The sequence below is a fragment of the Pavona decussata genome, unplaced genomic scaffold (genome assembly GCF_977016875.1).
Source record: "Pavona decussata unplaced genomic scaffold, jaPavDecu1.1 SCAFFOLD_114, whole genome shotgun sequence".
Classification (NCBI taxonomy): domain Eukaryota; kingdom Metazoa; phylum Cnidaria; class Anthozoa; order Scleractinia; family Agariciidae; genus Pavona; species Pavona decussata.
The window spans coordinates 4,062,275-4,084,402 of NW_028145528.1; the positions used below are offsets into that span (position 1 = coordinate 4,062,275).

At 39.3% G+C, this 22,128-nt stretch overlaps 2 protein-coding genes and 1 long non-coding RNA gene across 6 annotated transcripts in view; 1 reads left to right on the forward strand and 2 right to left on the reverse strand.

Annotated features, from left to right (window-relative positions):
- Positions 1-3,991, reverse strand: part of LOC146470304 (uncharacterized) — a 7,128-nt gene extending 3,137 nt beyond the window's left edge. Inside the window, exon 1 of the long non-coding RNA XR_014867083.1 lies at positions 3,884-3,991. This is a non-coding gene — a long non-coding RNA (uncharacterized LOC146470304). The remainder of the gene's footprint in view (positions 1-3,883) is intronic.
- LOC146470305 (scavenger receptor cysteine-rich domain-containing group B protein-like) lies at positions 1,587-19,833 on the forward strand. Of its 4 annotated transcripts, none has more exons than XM_085122381.1 (12): positions 1,587-1,687; positions 7,320-7,456; positions 8,784-9,128; positions 10,562-10,900; positions 11,415-11,738; positions 12,045-12,404; positions 14,447-14,806; positions 15,160-15,486; positions 16,280-16,399; positions 16,823-16,948; positions 17,547-17,651; positions 18,386-19,833. In XM_085122381.1, exons 2-12 carry the CDS (start codon positions 7,405-7,407, stop codon positions 19,021-19,023), a joined length of 3,096 nt encoding a protein of 1,031 aa, XP_084978507.1. In that variant the 5' UTR covers positions 1,587-1,687; positions 7,320-7,404; the 3' UTR covers positions 19,024-19,833. The 4 variants fall into 4 exon arrangements, with proteins under 4 accessions (XP_084978507.1, XP_084978506.1, XP_084978505.1 ...); XM_085122380.1 differs by lacking the exon at positions 1,587-1,687 and adding an exon at positions 4,861-4,987; XM_085122379.1 differs by lacking the exon at positions 1,587-1,687 and adding an exon at positions 5,310-5,416 and having other exon boundaries at positions 7,324-7,456.
- The window catches only part of LOC146470306 (uncharacterized), a 30,849-nt gene continuing 28,403 nt past the window's right edge, over positions 19,683-22,128 (reverse strand). Inside the window, exon 18 of the mRNA XM_085122383.1 lies at positions 19,683-21,529. Within this exon, the coding sequence (XP_084978509.1) occupies positions 21,101-21,529 (429 nt within the window). The 3' untranslated portion in view covers positions 19,683-21,100. The remainder of the gene's footprint in view (positions 21,530-22,128) is intronic.

Genomic DNA, 22,128 nt, shown 5'->3' on the forward strand with positions numbered 1-22,128 from the left:
CTCCTTCTAAAATGAACATCTTCCGTTGTGCGTCGCTCAAGACGCACAACGGAAGAAAGTTCGTCTTCACGCATAATGCGTCTTGTGCCTTTTCTTTAAACTAGAGACGCATAAGCAGAGGAACAACGAATGTTTGTCTAAGTTCGTCCAGTCGGATAATGCGTCCTCTTATATAAAAAACGGCCAATGATAGCCACTGCTAACCCCCAGTAAAGTTGGTAAAATGCCAAAAATTGATAGTCAACAACAAACTGAACGGCGTTACAGATGCCTGCATAGTCTGTCTGGCGATATGATACGAGCTATTGCAACAGTAAAAAAGAAATAAATAATCGTAATAAAAAAAAGGAGAGGAAAAAGGGCATAGAGTTGTTAGAGCTGCTGGTCCATACCGCCACTAAAACAGTCTGCCTGACGTTCCAGACGGTACTGGGGCCAGCTCTTAATTTTACAGTTTACAATAGCAATTGAATAAATCAGCTATATATTGCATCCACGTCACGTTGTAGACTGACGGATATACAACTTGAGATGCATCACCATAATTTTCCTTTTAAAAGGAATTGTAAAGCAAATAAAACTTTGTGTTATCTTCAGGTTTAGACTAAAAACTTAAGAAAAAGGTTTGCCCGCTGTTTAGAATATGCTCTTACTAATGAGATCAACAGTTTTGGTTAATTCGTTCTCACTCGTTTGTGCTGAGGAGGTAATACGAATCTCCTAAAAACGACTGCGTGGGAGGCTAATCCCTTTTATACCAAACCAGAAGGACATGTTTCTGTCAAGCGTTACTAACTTTCGTATTAGCCGAGGAAATACTAGCTTGGTTTTGGGATCTTCGTCGTACAACTTCAACTTTTCTCTCGTACAAAATTTATACTCAGCCGCCGTGGATAATTCTTTCCACTACAATCCCAGCTGTAGATGAACCGACAGTTTATCTCTTACGAACTCTTGAATCAACGAAATGTGATTGGCTTAAACGATATTTCCAGACAAAGAGCAAACCAATCTCGTACCCAGAGTCCTCAGGCTCTTTGGCCAGCGGTTGGTGGCCAGGAGAGACTCTGGGAAACTGGAATTTTATTACCGCAGAATTTCTGCGGTAAAACAATGCAAGCCGTTACGGGGCAGCCAACCAAAAAATTTAATTTTTTTCGGATTTTCCAGAGTCTCTCCTGGCGACCAACTGCTGGCCAAAGAGCCTGAGGACTCTGGGTACGAGATTGACAGCAACTGCAGACAGACTAAATTACAATCTTCAAGGCCCAACAAAGCGTAATCTTATCCTTGCAAAAACCAAGTCTGTAATTTGAAAGTTCGTCACAAATGCTATTTATATAGTTTCAACGACTCATTTAAACTTCGTAGACTGTTTACCTGTCACTATCACGAGACATATGCTTCTTTTTTAGAGCCCGTTACGCTGGTTTAAACAAATACATAGAAAGAGTCAAAACAGTCAGCTTTATAGCTTGAGGCAATTCTATTCTTTTGTGTTCTGTAATTTTCACACGACCCCACAGGCTCTGAGCTTTAAACCATATCGTGTTTAAATAAAGGATATGTATTCTTTTGGAAAGAACTGTTCCATCGACGTTTCGCGTCGGCGATCTACTTATTGGCTTGCCTTTGGGAAACTTTGCTTGGATTGGGATTGCAAATAACATAACATCTTTCATCGGAGGTAATGCAACCAAGTGGTTGAGCCAATTCTTGATTTGATAATTGTTTAGTTAAAGCAAAATGACAAAACTGTTTTAATTGAAGACACAAACGTAGTTTGCGAATCAGCAGCACGTAGCGGTGAGAACTGCATTCGCCTGCCTGCGAACGCAGACGTATTTTCGGCTGTCGCTTCTCTCCGCCGAAAAACAACTACTTTAGCCCGAAATACCTTGCGTTCGCAGGCTATGCATTCGAAGGCTGACAAAAATTACTAAGATTATACTCATGGTTAATGAACCCGGAAAAGTGTATGCAAATTTCTATGCTAGATCTCTGCTGAAGCGCTCAGAGCAGAATCTTGAGTTTGTCGTTATTTGGAGAAAAATCTGCACTGCCAAGATAGTAACATTTCAGCGCAACCTTTTCTGTACTTAACAGTGCATTCACAAAGAAAACGAGGCGCCCGAATTGCAGACCACTGCCATGCAATTACATTATAATAAGTCGTGAGCAGTCATTAGATAAATTACAGAAGCAAAATATGCAAATTTTCATTTACCAGACAGACCAGTCTAAAGTCCAATTAATCGATCTCTGACAATCGACTTCGACCTTTTGCAACTCTGTACTAATTAATTCACAGTTTGGCACGATATTCGAGCGATACCATGGAAGGGCGAGTTGATGGTAATTATCGTCATTTTTTGTAAGTTTAATGCTACTTTCCGTTTTATCTTAAGTATGTTAATAATAGGATTCTGTTGCACACAATTGAATCGAATTTCAATTATCATTTTATCAAATATCATTTTGAGCCATTTAAATTCCTCTTTTATAACACAGAGGGCAAAATGTTGCTAAAACTATCAAGGAACTTCGTAAAACAGTCAGTAAAACACTCGTCAAAGGCACAAGCAAACCAACAAATTATTTAATTTTTTCGTAGCGTACAAAACAAACAAAACCGAGGAGAGCAGTTCCCATTATACACATGTAATTAAGAGAGAATACGAGTTTAATTCAGGAGCAAACTAACGACGATAAATCAAATGTTAAGCATCAATTAATTGTTCACCTGCGCTGTGAAGCTTCCTACCGCTTGGAAATCACACGAACATAGATCGATAAAAATAGCAAAATAAAAAATAAAATCAATCCGATCCAAGACTTAAGCTTTTGACACAAATAATCTTTTGCTGTTTCTTGTGAGAGACACCAAAATTAACCTTTAGGAATTTCCTTCGTAGCTGCAGCACTTGATTTCCATTTATTTATGGTACAAACAACCCCGCTTAAAAAGTCAAACTTCGAAAGAACCTCAAAGAACTTGTTTTTTTTTTGGACACAAAATGCAGAAACCAACAAAATGTAAAACTGTCGTGCTCAGCCAATCAGGAGCGAGTATTTTCGCCGCTCGACCAATCAGGAGTAAGTAATTTTGCCCTCGGTGAAACGAAAATTACGAAAAACTGCCCTCTGTTACAACAAATCAGCATTCAGTAATTTTGCCCTCTGTTTTACATTGTTATTGTTGATGAGCAGTTATATGCATTAAAAATGTACTATATAACTGCAGAATTGATGAGGAACTCATAAGGTTATTACGTTCATACAATAAGCAGAGTTCTATTGTGGAGCTCCGCTTTTAGGCTTGGCTAAATATACATATTAGCTGATAACCGGGATTTAGTGAACCAATCAGAACGCTAGAAACGCAATATCCGAGACTGAGAATTTAAAAATTCAATATATTCAATAACCGCCAAGTTGCGTAATGAGGTGTTATCCGTTCCATCAAGGGAACATCGTTAATTATGCGAACAACTTTATTTTGCAATTTAACAACTTTTGAAAGAGGAGCCGTGATAATTAAGCCCTTTTGAAGGGTCATTCAACCCTTTGGAGGGATTATTGAGCCCTTTGGAGGGATTAATCAGTCCTTACCAATCTTTCAAGGGATTACACAGTCCGTTCGGTGGATTATGCAGCCCTTTCGATTGCGAGAGAACGATTTGCATGACAGCTCCTAACGTGCCTTGTTGTCAACAAAGGGCCCAAAAAAAGACTTCTGGGCACGTCTAGTTCAGTCACAAAATCATGAGAAACACATTCACAAAAGCTTTGCCTTGTTATGAGCGTGTAGTTAGCGGCCCTGCAAGCATTCAAAACTTGAGTGACTGCGTGTTTCACCAGGAAAAAGTATAGCTACTCATACCTTTCTTGAAAATAAACTTCAATGCCGGAGATTCCTGTGCTCATCGAGCACCTATTTTTATCTTTTGAGCAAGGACGTATAATTGAAAGGCTTATTGATCGATACTTGTTCTCACGTTGCCATTAGTTATCTCCAAAGGGGGTTCGAACCTTTGAGCTCCCTCTGCAACGATTCTTGTCCATTGTCTATCCTGGCTGCACTTCATTCGCCTTCCATAAGCGTGTTGTCCGTGGCGATCTCTCTTATTAATTTTTTTCCTTCTAGCTTCCACTATATTGTGAGTAAGTAAATATAAGTAATATCGTTATTTAGCGAGAGTGGCACTTACTAGCATGGCTAATAAACCTGTGGCTCTCTTAGAATTGAAGAAAAAAAATTCTGTAATTATATAATTATTATAATATATTAGACGACAAACGATGTTAAAATATAAACAAGTAACGATTAAAATCCTCCTGTTTAACGTACTACTTGTGAAGGCCGTCCTTCATCTGCAGGGTGTCTGTTATTCTTTTTTTGTGTGTCGTGAGCATCATCTAACTTCAGAAAAAAGATAATAAGCATGATCCCTATAATTGGCATTGATATCATGGTCCATTGCTGCAACATCGAACATACGCTATAGTTCGAACCCCGAGGTATGTGAAACAATAAAAAGATGGAGAACAGCGATCTGTTGGTGATCTCATTATAAAAATCGTTGGGTGTAGTCTGTTGGGATCGAAACTGGGAATAATCGAATAATTGTACTACCAATAACACAGGGAATGTTTTAGTGCACTTAAAATTGTCCAGTCAGGTCGAATGCGAGACGTCTCGACCCCTCAACGCCCTCTTCAATCCGCACGCAAAGCTTGGATTGTCACTTTTGCGGGATATTGTTGTTCTCTCCTTAGAGAAACTGAACGAAAAATCATCGGATAATTTCGATAGGCTATTTGAACCGGGTTAGAAATGGTCTTACGTTCACCTGATGAAAAAAGATACGGAATATTAATAAGCAACATAAACGGAATTTGGGTGCCGGAACGGCCAGTGTTGAACAGAAGTGACTCCGGTGTTGTCGTGTGTCGGGAATTCGAAAGGCGTTGCATGAGACTGAAGGTCAGCCGAGGTTTTAGGGTATGAAAATATGGTCTTTTATGATTAAATCAACCAAAACTTCCCGTCCTCTAGGTTACGCTGCTTAAACAAATACAAAGGAACTGTCCAAACAATCAGCTTTTCCTTGAGGTAATTCCGTTTTTTTGAAAACAAGTGTTATATCGACGTTTTGCCGCGGTGGTTCTGCCTGTCCTTGCCTTTGAGAAACTTTGCTTGGATTGGGATTGCAAATATTATATCACCTTCTTTTGTCGGAGGTCATACAACCAAGTGGTAAAATTTTTTTTTCTTAGTTAAAGCAGGATGAAAAACCTATTTTAAACTGGCGAATACAACAGGTGGTGTTGTGAGGGGTTGTATTCGCAGGTTAACACACACCTCCATACAAACGCGACGTAATTGCTAAGCTCCATCAGCGAAAGCAGTTCAGTCTGTATCTTCAAGTGTTGTCTGAGTAAGCACTCACTTAGATGAACTTAAACTAAGAAAGTTGTTTGTGTTTGATGCATCTGGAAGAGCTTTTGCAGATTTACTAAAGACTGGCGTCAAAGCTTCAGAAATATCGACTATTTTGCAACAGCGTGTACTAATAACAACTTGTTGCCCGATTTGAAAGACTGCCTCCAAAAGCAATAAAAAAGATTGTTAGAGCGCGACGTGTTCCGCACCAAGTCCACTTACAGTCGTAATGCAAACAAAGGTAGCTTTCCTAAGCCGTGATTAACATCGTGGTTAAAATATTAAAGCTTTAAGACCAGGCTCTTTATGGGTTATTTTTCAAAACTTTTTTAAAAGTAATGGTGTAAGTTGTAGGACTACATCATTGAGAAGGTGGACTGGTCGAATGCAAAATATTGTATCTTGAAGGAGACGAGGTTCAGTTTCTGCTCATGGTTAATGGACCGGCAGGCAGAATGCAAATTACTATGCTTGTGCGTTCAAGAACGATTTTAAAATTATGTTGTTGTGGTTTCGAAACTGACGAATCTGCACTGCCAATATTGTAACATTGTTGTGCAAACCTTATAACACGACGAGGCGTCCGTTTGCAAATGAATCGCATACCACTGCTGTGCATTTGCATTAAAATTCGTTTTAAGCACTATTTAGGGTCTGTTTACATAGAAGGCCACCTGCCTAACCAGGCTACCCTGGGTGGCCAACTTTTCATATATTTCTTTCCTAAACACGCTGAATTTGAAGTGTTTACATGCTACACCAGTTAAACCACCTACAAGGGTCACCCTATCTGCTTGCCCGGGTCACCCGTCTGGGCGGGTTATCTCTTTTGCAAATAAACGGTCAAGTAGTAAGTAAGTAAGTAATTTATTTAGTGTCAAATACACAGGGGGTGGTCTCCCAGTCCCCCGAGCCACAGGCTCATGATATAAGTGTTTGACAGTATAAAAAAAAGATAAAGCCATGGTCAACCGGCTATCCGGGCTATGATTAGTCTTAACTCAAATGTGAACTTAATGCTGTGAAAATTGATAACTTTCTCATTTTTTATTAATTTGTTATATCTGTTTATTACAATGTTAAATCTTTGAACAACCGCTTTTTCGAAGTTTCGCTGAAGGTTTTAGCTCTGGCAACAGCCGTTGGCAACAATTGATACAAAATATTATTTGGTTTTTGTTTTCGAAGGCTGTCAGAAACTGTTTTCTGACATAAAAAATGTTTTGAGGTCAGATGGCTTTGATTATTGAGGAAAAGGTACAATTTTGAAGAATTTATTTATTTACTACCGGTTCGTTTTCCTACGTTGTGGCACACTTTCATGGCTCTGACATAGCCCTGGTAGGCGGACTGAAATTTCACACGTAAAGGCGGGCTAAGTTTCGGCCAGAACGATTTAACTCGTTTACCCGGCTTTCCCTCCCTTCACGTAAACAGGCCCTTAGAATTACAGATTAAGTAAAGTTTGCTAATTTTTCATTATGCCAAACAGACCATTCGAAAGCCCAATTAATCGATCCTGGTATTCGACTTCTCGGAGTCCTGACCAATTCATAGTTTAGTACAATATTCAAACGAGATATCAAAGGTGTAATTACCATTTCCCGTGGCTTCCAATTGCCATGTTTATTTTTGTTTGTTTGTTTGTTTGTTTGTTTTTTTTTTCACTTTCCGTTGTATTATGTTGGCGAATTTCCACTCGATAATTATAGATTTGCAGTGCACACCACTGAATGGAATGGCCACATACTACTTTAATAATCACGACATGAGCTGTCCACTGTTGCATGGCATTACGAACAGCGGATCGTTGTTTCTGTCCTTTAGGTATTCAGTTCCAATGTTCTTCCTTTTATTTCCTTTTATTTTGCAGAAAGAATTTGTGTTCGGATTTAAAGTATCAACCTTCTTCAGTCGCGGAACAGAAAGACCATTTATCACGGGGTTTCACTGGTGAAATGATCTCCTTATCGACCTTGACATTTCTTAGGCTTGTGATGTTATATTCTGGTAAGTATGCCGAAGCTTTCTCAATCAGGGTCTCTGAATTAGATTTTTGTTACAGTTGAGGGTGCTGTTGTCTTGTTCAATTGTAACTGACCTTTTTGAAGGTAAGTAGCTGATATAAGCAATAACTTAAATGCAATTCGGCAGGATTGGCTGAAGCAGAGGGGAATTTTTTCTCAATATGATAACATTTTTGGTAATCATTTACTTGCTATTAACTGGCTTATACCTTAATTAGAACCTAGTCGTTATTTTGAAGTTCATCGCTTAGTTCAGGTTGCAACAAAGGCTTCACGTACAATATTGTGGAATACGATCTCGACCGGGGCCCACACCGCGCCGGTTTTTTATATCTCTCTTCCCGCGCCAACTTTGAACGTTTTATAACTTAGGGCCTGTTCACATGGAGGTGGGGGACCCCAGGTAGGTGAGGTACCCCGCTTCGGTGGGGTTACCAATCTCTCCATACAATCTCTCTTTATTTCTTGATTGCGTTCACATGTGAAGTGGGGTACCCCACCGAGGCGGGTTGCCCGGTCAGCCGAGGCGGGTAACCCGCTTAGCTGGGGTGAGTTTTCTCCATGTGAATGCTGGAGGTGGGGTGGGGTGATGTTCATCCGGGCAATTGTCTCTGAATTCAGTACAAGCGTGGCGAGCTTTTTCGCAGATATCACCTTCAAAACATCGACAACAATGCCATTGAAGAAAGTTCTGAAGGAGTTGAAGGTGCATTTGTCGAGTCTGATAACCAAGCTGGTCTACCGGTCTTGGATGAAGGTGAAATGGTGCCCGTAGAACAACGAAACGAAAAGTGTCTTCCATCCGCCATCTTTATTGATATATGTACTTAGCGACCACGCGGTAGCTTTTTAAACCTCACCCCAGCGCCCCGGGGTTGCATGTGAAGGCCTGTTTTTTCTGACCCCGGGTAGATGGGGTACCTCACCTACCTGGGGTCCCCCACCTCCATGTGAACAGGCCCTTATTTCATATTGGAGGTAACGCCAATAAACGTCGTGAATTTTTCAGAAATTGAATTGGGTAAGTAATTGTTCAATGAGTTTGATTTTACCATGGCAACCGATTTTTGACAGCAATGTTTAGCAGAAAAATAAATAGTCCTGTTTTTAACGGAGAAAAGTCACCCTTTTTATGGTTTTAGCTAATTTCGTGCTGTTCTGTTGGTTTCGGGTCAATTTTGTTGGTTTTCTGAAGTTTTAGGGATATCTAGAAATCCAAGATGGCCGCCGTTTGACAATCATGATGTAAATAACTTGCCTATGAGTAAACAATTTCCTTTAAAAAACTGCTGACTTAATTTTCTTCTCAGACACGCATGTTCGTCTGACTGGTTATAACGCAAGCTTCGCTGGTCGCGTTGAAGTATTTTCTCAAGGAGTCTGGGGACGCGTTTCTCACGGTGGCAGCTTTTGGCTTAAAAAGGAAGCTGCAGTTGTGTGCAGACAGCTTGGTTTTCCAGGAGTCATCACTGCATTGAGTTATTCAGCGTTTGGAGAAGGTTCAGGGCCAATTTTTATGTCTCATGTACAGTGTGTTGGGACAGAAAATACTTTACAACAATGCCAATATCGGGATTGGGTCCAGAGCAAGTTAGTGACAGGATACGAGGTGGGAGTGATTTGCAAGACTCATAAAACTCGTCTAAATGACGATGGTAAGTTACTTTAACCTGCCAGACCTGTTGTAGGCCACGTAGGACAAAATGAGTCGAGTACCAAATCAAACTTTGTGCCAAACTTTTGGTAGGGTCTGTTCCCGTCTATGCGTTCGTTTATTTGTTATTAAGTCACTAATTAATAGATTGATTGACTGACAAACTGATTGATTGATCGATCGATTGATTGATTGATTGATTGATTGATTGAATGATTAATTGATTTATTACACCCGTTTTGAAATCACTGATGATGTTTTATAGAGGGTGGGTCATGTAATTTTCAACCTTCATTTAGGGCTGGCTCAGTCAGTTTTGTGCCAAAAGAAGGGGTGGGCCATGTGTTTTTTATCCACCACATTTCCAAATGCTCCAACCCTCCCCCCCCCCCCCCTACCCTTAGTGTGAGCTTCTCGATATATCGACAATCAAATCAAATATAACAATGCCCGGTTCTGTCATCCACTCTTACGTTAATTGTTTTACTTCTTTGTAAGACTGATGTATGGAATCTTCAGTGCACAGCTATTGTTCTCATCATTGTCTCATAAGAACGCTAATAACAAAACTGGTAATAGCTTCCTGCTCCAATTGACACGTGCTTTTTCTCCAAACGAATTTACGTGAGGATCAAGCACGAGCTTTTGAATTAAAGATCATTTATACATGGGCTGAATCTTATTCAATGACTGCAATTTTGGATGGGCTTTATGCCATTGCACTTATTATTTTTGGCTAATTCAAAGGTTGTATTACAATGTCAGAAAAAGGCAAAGTCTATTACCTCTTCAAAGGGAAAAGGAGATTGACTAAATAACTCCTACTTCAAAATGTTGCTAGTAATATTCTACCCCTTCATATTCTAGTACTTCATCACTTTACAAGGACTGAATTAAACTTCTCACCTTAGTTAACGAAATTTGTTCAGTGTATCACCACTCGCTTCACACTTGGCCTTTTTTGAAAGTTTTTCAGAAATGTGTGTGGGAACAATTTTTGTAGGGTTTCTTGTTTCTGTAGAAATATTGACTTCCTTACGGTAAATGTCATGTTTTTACACTTTCCTTTTTCAACTGTTGTAAGTTTTGAGGAAATTCAGAAATCCAAGATGGCGGATCCAAGAAGGCCGCAACTTGGAATTCATGACGTAATACCGAGGGCCAGATTGTTCGAAAGCCGATTAACGCTAATCCCCGATTAAAAGTTAATCGCGGTTTTCATCTCCCTCGATAAAAGTGTTTTTAAAAGCTGATATTAAGCCAAAGGTAAAGAAAAGTCTAAGTCAAAACTGATGGGAAAAATTCTTTCGGAAAAATACTTGTTGATAAGTGATTAAACTCGAATCAAACTTAATACTGTACTCAATTCCACTTGTTTTAATTCATGCTCAAAGTATTAAAACCCCTCTCATAAATTATGCGTTTATACATTAGATATTCCAATCCGTCTGCAAGGCTCCTCAGAACGTCATGCTGGCCGAGTAGAAGTGCTGTACGCAGGAGTCTGGGGAGGAATCAACAGTGACGACTGGGATATGAATGACGCTATGGTAGTTTGTCGCCAGCTTGGTTACCAAGCCGGAGCAGAAGCAGCTTTAAAGAACGGTGTTTATGGTCCAGTCATCGGTCCAGTGTGGCTTACCAATCTTCAGTGCACTGGAAGCGAAGCAAACGTCGTGGAGTGCACTCGTGATCAGATTGGAAACAAAACTGAACTACAGTCGCCTAGAGAAATTGCCAGTGTGATTTGCAAAGACACAGCCGTTCCAAATGGTAGTTGATAAGTATCCTTTCCTTCTGTTTATACGATAAGTTGCTTAAAAATCACACCAAGATAGAATTTTCATTTTTTTAAGGACACTGATTAAGCACGGACCTTCAGAAAACATTAAATAATGTACGAATGTTCATCGTTTCGTTTTATACATTGAAGGCGTATTTCGTAGTATCACGTATTATATTACCAGACCACATGGGCATTGTTACGACACCACTATAGAAACCTCTATGTGAACCTGTGAAGTAGGCCCTTCACTGATATGGATTAAATTGTCATGTACAGTGTGTTGTAACATGCGGGGAAGAATAAGGCATAAAGATTGTTGAGGCAGATATACTGTACGGAATATTACTTTGATCTTGCCATAGTCGCTAGTACAATTACAATAGTCTCTTACCAGGATACAAACGTCACCGTAACTTACAAATTACTTTTTTTTAAATTGTCAATTTTCCTAAGCACAGCACTAATTATGCAATAATGACTTTTTCCGCTGATTTCATTCAGGAATGACGCTAAGGCTACATGGGTCACACCTACCAAATATGGGGCGAATTGAGGTTTATTACGCTGGAACGTGGGGCACAATTTATTATTCTGGCTGGGACACAAAAGACGCTACAGTAGCTTGTAGGCAGCTGGGATATTCTTCAGCCTCTCTGTCAGGCTACAGACTGTTTTGCTCTCGTGATGTTCCGCTTTGGTTTACAAACTTCCGGTGCCAAGGAAATGAAACATTTTTGGATCAGTGTGTTTGGGATTTCCACAGTGATCTCAATGGCCAAGGCTCTTGCGCGAACGTTGCATGCTCTGATCGAGTGGTTAATGCAGGTGAAAACAATTAGCAGCAATTTAGAATATTTTTACCAGGCAAAGCTAAAACAGACTGAGTTAAATTAATTAAGATCATCAACATTCTTTCAGGGTTTAGATCCATTGCGCAAAAAGTTTGGATTCTCGCACACCGAGCGCTTCTTCGTCTTCTGTTTTCTTTTATTTATTTACTTTCCTTCTTCCTTGTTTTCCAAGAGCTCAGCCAATTCATTCAGCCAGTTTCAAATATAAAAATAAACGAGTAAAAGAAGTTTCATTGTTACCAATCTAAGACCTGAATAATTTCTTCTTTAATCGCACTAGGATATCAACTGAGATTGAAAGGTTCTCCAGTTCCTCATGCCGGCAGATTGGAACTTCAATTTAAGGGTGTCTGGGGCACAATTTATCAGTCTAGTCACCACTCAACAGTTTTTGCAATGAGTTCTAAATCAACTCGAGTAATATGCAGACAGCTTGGATTTTCTGACGGCATCCTATCTACTGGAGGGTCTGTGTTTGGCCCGGGAACAGGACCCCAGTGGTTTTCGTCTAATTATCCACGATGTTCAGGAAACGAAACCAATATAATGAATTGCACTTTGTATGATCAACTTCGACTTAGGCATTATGATGAGGCGGATGTCAGTGTGGTCTGCAAAGCAAATGATTCTCCTCCTAACGGTAAGCAATGCAGCCAGACGGGACTATTGTTAAGAGTTTTTGGTGATGGTACGTTGCTCGCTCCTCAAAACTATGATGATACGCAATAAAATAACTTGTGCTTTTCCATCCCCGCTGATAATAATAATAATAATAACTTCCCAGAATCCCTTAGACCTGAAAAAATTGATTGCAAAATAAACGCCATGTGGAAATAAAACACCCCATCAAGTATCTGTCATGTCAAACTTAGGGTGATGACATCATAAGTTACATGACTACACCAAAATACGCATTTTTACTATACTTGTGGATAGGATGTTATCAACTTAAAAGTGGGCGGTTGACTCCTTTTTGAAAAATTAAGGGGGCCAAAAGTAACTGTAAAGATAACGGAGTCTGGGTACTAATTATTTTGGATGGCCAACTCGATCGTTACTCGAGGAGGGGCTAAGCTTGCTCCACCTGGCGAGGTTAGTTCACTTACTAGGGAAAGAAAACACACCAAAACAAACAAAATGGCGGACTTAACAGTCCTATATTGAATTCTGGGCTGGTTTAGGAAAAGGGAATTCATTTTACGAAAATTCTTTTGGTGAGTTTAAATAACTGGTTCCATAACCTGGAAGTCTTGAAACAAAGACTTCACTATCATGTAATTAGCACTGAGTTTTAATCCTTAATTCAGGGAGGCAGAATCGTCGACTGGTTAGGAGGTTGGTCTTGTAATCTGGTGGTCCCGGGCTCAAGTCCTACTCTGACTACTATGTGGAGTTGTTTCTCGGTAGCCCCTAGATCAACTCTTCGGCCTCGAATATTCTTAATCATGTTATGTTGTATTTAAAATATTTATTTATTTCTGTTTATTTTATTATTCCTGGAAAGCCCCTTTCACGCAGAGGAGAATTAAGAATTTTATATATTTATTTATTACCGCGAAGTCAGGAGTTTACTCTGTACACATAAGCTCTTCATAGCTAAATCCACACTTTCTGAAAATGGGGCTCGGAAACATCGGAATTCGTTTTCTAACTATTTCTGTGAAAGTTATGAACTTTAAAAGCTTAGATACTAGGCTAAGTACTTTGCTGTATTTCCTGATAACCTCACGTGTACTTTGATTTTTGCAGACAATCGAATGTGATTGAAATGGGTATTAATGTTATGACAATAAAAAACTTGCATGAAGGAGAATTATATGTTGGGGAATATTTCCTTTTAGGTCGGCAAAAGGACGTTATTTTGCATGACGTGGTAATTGCATCATGTTTTCCAAACGGCGACCATCTTGGATCCACCATCTTGGTTTTCTTTATTTGGGCCAGAATCCCAGAAAGCTACCGAAATTGACCATTTAAAGTTGCGAAAGAAAAGTTAACATTTTTCTTTAAAAAGAAGAATATTTAAACTTTTTATAAAACCTGTAACATCACATTCGCAAAAAAGAGTAGTAAAGCTTGCAATTGATGGCGCGCGATCACATAATAATTTGAATACTAAGCCCTGAAGTGCCTTAGAGTATACAATTTCCATTTTCCTGGTAGCATTAGCCTTCTACAGTGCAGGTGAAAAATAAACGACCAAAGACACGCAAGTAACCAGCTAGAAATGCTTATAGACGTCTTTGTGTTTGACGCACGCATCGAAAACTGCTCATAACGAAGCTCCTTAGTTCTAGTATGCATGAGTCAACACATTGCTTGACTGTAAACTGTATTATATGATTCCATAGATGCTTTTGGATTAGCACTATTGGTTCGGACTGTGTGTCTGTGTCAGTAAGACAAGTTTTTCCTAAAACAATGCTGTATTTCGTCACTTGGCCCCCGTGTTGTCCAAAACGCGGATTTTACCGCGAACGGATCAGTTGCAATTATTCACGTGCACGCGGTCAAGATAAAGTACTTTTAAAAATGGTGCTCTCTTTCTTCCGTTAACCCTTTCACTCCTGTATGATCAGAATACACCATGAATACAATCATGATGAAAGTGCTTTTGATGAGTGCTCTTAATGAGCAGATCTCTTCAAGGCAGGCAACCTCACATATTTCTTTGAATTACAGATTTTCAAGCTCGTTTAATGAAAACCAGTCTTCCTAATGCGGGCACAATCGAGATCCTTTATTATGGCGTCTGGGGAAGTATATATGGTGATAACATAGACATACTCGCGGGTCACGTGGTATGCCGTCAGTTGGGATATAATGGTGCTGAACAGGTTTTCCACAGAGCAGCTTTTGGGCCAGTGAAAGGGCCGATGTGGATATGGGATATACAGTGCTATGGAAATGAAACCAAAATCTCGCAGTGTCAAGTGAAAACGTTCGAAGACGTTATTCACATGTCGTCTCTTTATAGTTTTGGATTTCCTGGGCATTCAGCTGGTGTAATTTGCCGTGGCATGAATTCTAGCGCTTCTGCAGGTTGGTTATTCCTTGTTTTGACTAAGTCGAATTGATTGCTTAACCTTCGGATGCAAGTGTATTTCTACCGAACAGCACAACTCACAGTTCGCGTGGAATTTTTAAATATTAGACAAAGCCACAAATTCGTAACAGTTTTAGGCAGAAACTTGCTCCCTGAATTTCCGGCGGAAATGGGCCTCTGAGAAAAGCAATAGGGGTGGCTATACAGCAGTCCCGACATCAAAAGTTGTCAATTTTTTCCTGCATGAAAGACAGAGGGAAACCAATTATTCAACGTTATCCACAAACTAAAGTTAAGTAATTCTATATTTTATGTATACTCACATTTTTCACAATATTTGCTTTCGAAGACTTAAATGTGAGACTGGCCGGTGCATTGGTCCCTAATGTTGGGCGAGTAGAGGTATTTTACGCCGGCGTCTGGGGCACGATCAACAGCATTAACTGGGACATAAATGATGCACACGTGGTGTGTCGACAGCTGGGATACCCTGGAGCCATTTCATCAGGAGAAAGTGATCAGTTTGGTGTTGGTACAGGACCGGTTTGGTTTGAAAATGTGAGATGTTTGGGAAATGAATCCAATTTTGGACAATGTTCAAAGGATGTCTATGGATATTACAATGGCTACAGTTCATTCGTGTCAACTGCTTCATGTAAATTACCATACCAATCAGGTGAGAATGAGAGATTGTGTATGTGGCGTCGATGTATCTAACAACTAACTATTTCGATGCTGGTTAAAAACATTGTCTTTTTAACGGACAAATGACAATGAGGTTCGAGGCAGTACTCGGCGAATATGCACTGGAACGTGATTAGTCAAGGCGTGTGAAAGAAATCCGATATCAAGTAACTGTTTTGTCACCAAAACACCGTGGATAGCTTCCGTTCTAGCTAAATATACCAATCAGGTGAACACATCAGATAATAATTAATTTTCACTACTGACGTTCTCTACTAACCTTAGTTATTTAAGAGTAACAATTCTACTGAATTTTGCACATGCTAACGACGCTAGTAAGGCTAATTTCAATGATGAAACTAAAGGAATAATTTATCTTCCGCCATTTATGAATAAGGTCTATAGTTGTTGAAAACATATTATACATTATATAGTAGATTAAGTTACCAGTTCTTTATGTCTACATTCTAATTAATTAAAGAAACACATAATTTATTTTGATTCAGTTATCTTAAAATAGCTTCGTTTAGATAACAAAAAAAATTTACTGCTATTTAAAAAGCAATAGCCACTTAGACTTCAAAATTTTAGAGGCATATCCTGTTGTTTACAGGATCATGACAAGAAACCCTCGAGGAAGGAGAATTCATTGTACATGTGACAGAGTTTTGTAACTTGATCTGAATGAAGAAATCCTTGTCATTAAGTATTGTCTCATAGTTAGCGTGGAACTCTTCTTGATAAAAATAAATTTCTTTGTTTGTCTATTTTTCGTTCGTAAATAGTTATTACGCAACAGAATTGCTCTGGGATCAAGTGCGGAACCAATGGGAAATGTATAAACACTGCTGTTGGCCCTGTTTGCAACTGTACAGATGGAGTTACAGGTCTTCACTGTCAAACACGTGCGTAGTTAAGTATTTTGTGATAGTTATCACACGTATTTGACAAAATTATTGCATTCAGAAGCTTTCACTCGAAAAACAAAGGAACCCCGCAGGGGGCCTTGCTAGAAATGTCGGGATTAAACTAAGTTATCCACCTTTTTCTTCCTTTCGTTTCCGAGAGCTACTTTTATCACTTTTGCCCAATAACCTTCCATATTCCCATCGAAATTTCCGGCCCATTTCCCGCCTTGGGATCACGGAAATAAGTCAAGTAAGTCATTCCCATCGAATTCTCACCCCTCAAATGATTTTCAATGTCTTTCTTACAATAACGCTCAAAGTTAAGAGCGCCCCACATTCTCTTTGCCCAAATTACTTCAATTTTAGTCTAAACCAACCAAGTGGTATTTACTAATTTTGTATGCCCGTTGTTTAATTCAGGAACATTTGACCCATGCAGTAGTTCTCCGTGTAAAAATGGCCAATGTTTTAGTAATGGCTCTTTGTATCTCTGTGCGTGCCCCAAAGGACTCACGGGAAGGTACTGCGAAGGGAAAGTTGCAAATGGTAAGCTGGAACTTTGCCACTATTAATAACTCAACGGAATAAAAACGTTTTAAAATCTACTAGAGATCTTATTACCTACATATACAGGGAAACCGATGCAACCGTTTTTTTGCCATTAAGGCCGCAGTGCGTTGGCAGATAACTGAAAATGGCGGATAAAAATTACTGTAAGATGGCCTGAAGATCGACAAAACATGACAAACAGTACAAAAGCTGATAATTTTCAATTTGCCAAAATTGAATGGCCTTCCTTCTACCTTTGCTTGTGCGTCGTTTTTGTTGAACAATTGAAGTGAAAAATAAACTGTTCTTAGTTTTCTTTTCCGTGAATCAAAGATTGTACCATCTAAATGTGTTATAAGAAAACTCTTGCTTTAGACTGCCAAACGGTATTTATCACTTCAGTTGAGATGAGCCAGAACATGGCGGTGGAGACCAACGGTATAAATCACTGCATTGAGTCGAGAAGAAGGAGACAACTTGGCATAATCTCCACTGGATTGTTTTGCAGGAATATCCTAGCCATGGTAACTACTCAGTAAGTAGTTCCTTCTGAGCTCAGTTGACTCATTTGTTATTTTTTATTGTACGGCTGTAGGTCCATGCCAGAGCCACCCATGCATGAATGACACCGGATGTTATCACAACGAAACTCATTATTTTTGTGTCCCAAACGAGGAGGTGAAGAATTCCCAGAGAACTGGTAAGGTTTCAATCCAGTCCCCCTTCCCCCACCCCCATACCCCCCCATTTTCATATAGATTAACGAAAACAATATATCAAACCCTTGGATCAGCTGGGTGTTTGTTTGATGGCCTCATTTGAAATGACAGATGGTTGGAAACAACCGTCGTCTTAATTCAATTAACTTTATGAGAGTTAATGTAACTCATAGTGCATTGTCATGCCGATTGGTATTCTGTTAAAGAACTGGAAGGACGGAGGTCTTTGCCTGTCCGCCCATGCAGTAACTTTCATGAACTCCCTCCTTACTACTTTTATGCTATTGATGTGTAATTGCCAAATGGTAGTAAGCTCAAGTGTACTCTCAGATCATTCACTTGGTCTGCGTTGAATATCTTGACTATCCAGAGTGGTCAGTTCATGGACAAATATATTTACTCCACCTCGGTTGAGTATTCTGGGCCCAGTTGCTCGAAGCATGGTTAGTGCTAACCCGTGTTAAATACCATGACAACCTATAGGTTTTAATACCTCTTAACTAAGAGTTAGCGCTAACCATGCTTCGAGCAACTCAGCCCTGAAGTACAAGCTGAAATGTGCCTAAAAGCTACGTCGCTGTTATAAGCAAAAATCGTAATTTACTTTCGTATTGTTGAAAATTTTTTTTGTTACTATTTTCAAATTTCATCTTGAAAAAAAAAGCGTAAATAAGTTCAGCAGTAAAAGTTAAACGTTTTGTTTTACTCTCTACAGTCGGATCTATTTCAACAAAAGAAGGTGCATTGATTATATCACTCTCAGTATCTGCTTCACTAGTTGTGCTCCTCGTTGCTGTAGTTGTCTTCCTGAGCTTTAAAATTCGCCGACTAACCAAACAGCAGACTAAACGGCCAAATGAGCCACCAATAGTTTTCAGTAACATGGCTATCAGGGTCGATTCTGATAACAAAGAAGATGAAACACCATCAACTAGCCGTAACGACATTGACTTGGGTTCCGGAGATACCTCCAGTCTTGACGAGACTATAATGGCCTCTGAACCTGTGTACGAAGAATTTTCTCGTCCCCTTCCAGCACTTCCTCCGCCATATAACCCAGAAGAACCAATGCCAAAGGCTGCAGTGAGGCCGAGAATCAGTAATTATGGAGATCTAACAGTGACAGAACAAGGTGGAGTTCAACATATGGGGTTGTCAGGGAGACATGGGGAAAACGCAAGACAAAATGTCACTGAGGCAAGTAGTTACATGGCTATGTCGTCACCTGGTAGGCCAAGGGATAGGCCGTATTCTACAATGAACTCTACTCACGAGAAGGCTCTCGAGCTAAGACAGGCAGGAGGCAATGGAAAGAAAAGACAAGAGAGGGAAAAAATGTATGTTAACGTATGAAAGCAAACAATGCAGTTGGTTGAAGAGGTAACGCATGATTCAATGGGTGTCTACCATTTTTTTGGATGAGCAGGTCGATGCTCTTTTCAAAACATTTAGTAACGACATAAGTTAGTAAAAATAAAATTCTCTCCTGCTTCATTTTCTCGGTACGGAATAATTAGGCAAAATTATTGAATGGCGTATTTATCACTTTGGTTTTCTGTATATTCTTGAACAAGTTTAAGCAATATGATCATCTTGTCAGGCTCTTAATTTCAATGGAACGGCCACGTGTTGAAGTTAAAGATAACCAGTATGTTACTGTAGAAACTGAACGCGTAGTCATTTAGGTTATTGTGTTATTTTGTGTAGGAATGTTCTTGTCTATATCTCGTGCGTGCGGTATTTGTAGTTGCGTAATTTAGTGTTATTTATTCACATTTTTGTTCACAAGTTTTGGCAGTTTATATAGAATTTTTGCCCGTTTTAGTGTTAGTATATCTCTTCACCGCGAGAGCAGTTTGTCAACCTACAAGTTTGTTCGTCCGCTATACGATTCAGGACAGTCGGTTTTTTCCAGTTACTTTGGTTTGCCCAGCTCCGAAACAAATGTAAGTGTCGGTTTTTCCTTCGCGCCATCTATTTGCGCTAGTTCATTTTGTGACGTTTTGTTTCAATTGCTTGTTTTGTTCTAGTTTTAACCGCTTCGCTTCGCTTCACTTCACCGCCTCACTTCATCGCTACGCTGCTTAGCAGTTTCTTCGCCGCTTCATTTGGAGGCAGTTTTCGTTTGGCGTTCTTTCAATAAAGCGTGTTATTATTACGGAATTCTGGAGTTTCTTTTACCGTTGTGGTCATTACAGTTACTATTGCAATTGGCTTTTGTTTGGATACCGCTGATTTTCTTATAAGGTGTATTTTTTTTTGTTTATTGCTGCCAAAAATATACAGGCCAATTATATTATACATACATTATCATGGGGCGCGTTTCTAACGCTATTGACATTGTTTATTTGGTCATCTTTTACCTCTTTTCAAAAACAATAACAAGTTATTTTAAAGTTTTACTGCTCAAATAAATTGGGAATTTTATGCTTTGAAATATTCTTTCTAGTAAGTAGCAGGTTACGATTTCTCGTTTTAATTTGGCTTTAGAATAAAGTTGCCGTCTCTACCGCGCAGTATCTGAAATAAATTGTTAGTGAGACTCAAACGGATTAAAAAGCAATGTCAAAATGAGTCTATTCGTAGCGCAAAACAGAAAAGAACTAACCACAAATGAATTCATAAATTCAACTTAAAATAAAATTAGCGATTGAAGATCCAAGTATTGATATATGATTTGACAGCTATAGTCTAGATGACAACCAGGCCATCACATGTTTAAGGACGGTGCCTACTAATAGAGAAGTATTTTTGCACGGCTTATAACTATGCGGGAAAAGCAGATCTTAGTAGCGGTTATTGAAACCCAAAAAGAAAATTGGGGGTAACCGAGCATTTTTTAGAGATAACTAAGCAACAATTATTCTAAAAAGCAGCAAAATACAAAGCAATGTATGGCGCTTTTTTTCCAAATTGAAGCTTTGTTATGTCTGAAAAATGCATGGTTTCCCCCCAATTTTCTTTATGGATACCAAAATCACTTGCTAAGTTCTGCTTTCTCCGCACAGTTTTAAACCACGCAAAAATATCCCTGTAATAGTAGGCACCACCCATAGGAAACTTGAGTATCTAGAGATGCGCAGAACGTATGCGCAGTAACAATAGTAGGCACCGTCCTTAATTCTCCTTGCAAAATAAAGTAAGAATGTCTACGGTAGGGCGGCAGTACTGAAGAATACTCAGACAAACACATGATTAACGGAGAACATTTTAACTAGATTATTCACTTTTTGAGTGAGTCCCGGTATAAGTATCAGAGGAAGGGACCGCTCAAACTGAAACTGATTCGGCGCTGTCTAACAAGTCGACAAATATTTCTAAAAGATAACTGCAAGTATGAACTACGTTTTGGCCTTCCTTTCAGGACAGTGCAACATTCGCTTTTGTGCCACACAATGTTTAGTTTTTATTCCGTGTTTTGACTAGCATCTTAGTAACTACTTGCAGACTTGATTGTCAGCTCACTCACCACTTTGCCAAGTTTACTGTTCACCGTTTTCCCAAGGTCCTCTATTTCTCTAAGACCCCCTAAGGCTTCTTTCATCTTCCTCTGCAGACTAGGTTTTGAACGCTTTGCCTGTGCGACGTTCTTGCGAATAATTGAATTGCTCAGGTCCAAGCATTCCTTATTCCAGTCATTAAAGATATCTTCCAGTCGCCTGAAATTCGCCTTGAAGTTGTCGAGAATGTCATCTCGTATTCGTCTAAACCTTGTACCAGCGTAGTCCAGCTCTCGACACACGTCTGTGATATCCAACTCCAATGCGGACGAGGTTTGTTGGACATCTTTCGAGTCGCTTGTAAGACCATCTCCTGACATAGGTAAAAGAAAGCCACCTGGATTGTCATGGGGCCTAATCTATTGCAAAAAGAATAAACAAACTTAGAAAATTTGTTATCCTTTTCTGTGCTCAAAATTGATGTTAATATTAATTTTAATATTGATTTAAAAACGATGTTTTTTGCCCATCAGAATCAAGCACATTCTTCACGCTACTCAAACCCCCAACTTGAAATACCATTAAGTTAGCATCTTACGTGTGGTTCAGCTTGCAGTAAAGTAATCGAAAAAGATGATAGCCTTTGCTAAATAAACGAGTGTTGCATTTTTGATACAACATCGTTATAGGTAGCTCTTATCACCCTATTTGTGATATGCTGTGACCCACACCTAACAGTGAAGACAGGAAAAATAGTCACCGATAAAATAGAAATTAGTCACAATCCTGAGCGACTCTGTCAATAAACTTCCTGATCCTCAAATAATTGCTTACATTGGGCGTAGTCTGCTTACACTGTTTCTGAGACACATTTAAAGTGAAAGTACTACTTTAGTTGCATGCATGATTATTACTCAGTTTGTTTTTCTAATATAAATGATTAGGAATGTTCACTGATGACAGTGGCTCAGCTCTGTAAAATGGTATCTAACGCTGTTCAGAATGTTGACATATAAAA

Coding starts and splice junctions, on each gene's coding strand:
- LOC146470305 (XM_085122381.1), top strand. CDS start 7,405: ATGATCTCCTTATCGACCTTGACATTTCTTAGGCTTGTGATGTTATAT. Junction 16,400..16,822: donor AGGTCTTCACTGTCAAACAC/GTGCGTAGTTAA, acceptor TGTTTAATTCAG/GAACATTTGACCCATGCAGT. Junction 16,949..17,546: donor CGAAGGGAAAGTTGCAAATG/GTAAGCTGGAAC, acceptor GTACGGCTGTAG/GTCCATGCCAGAGCCACCCA.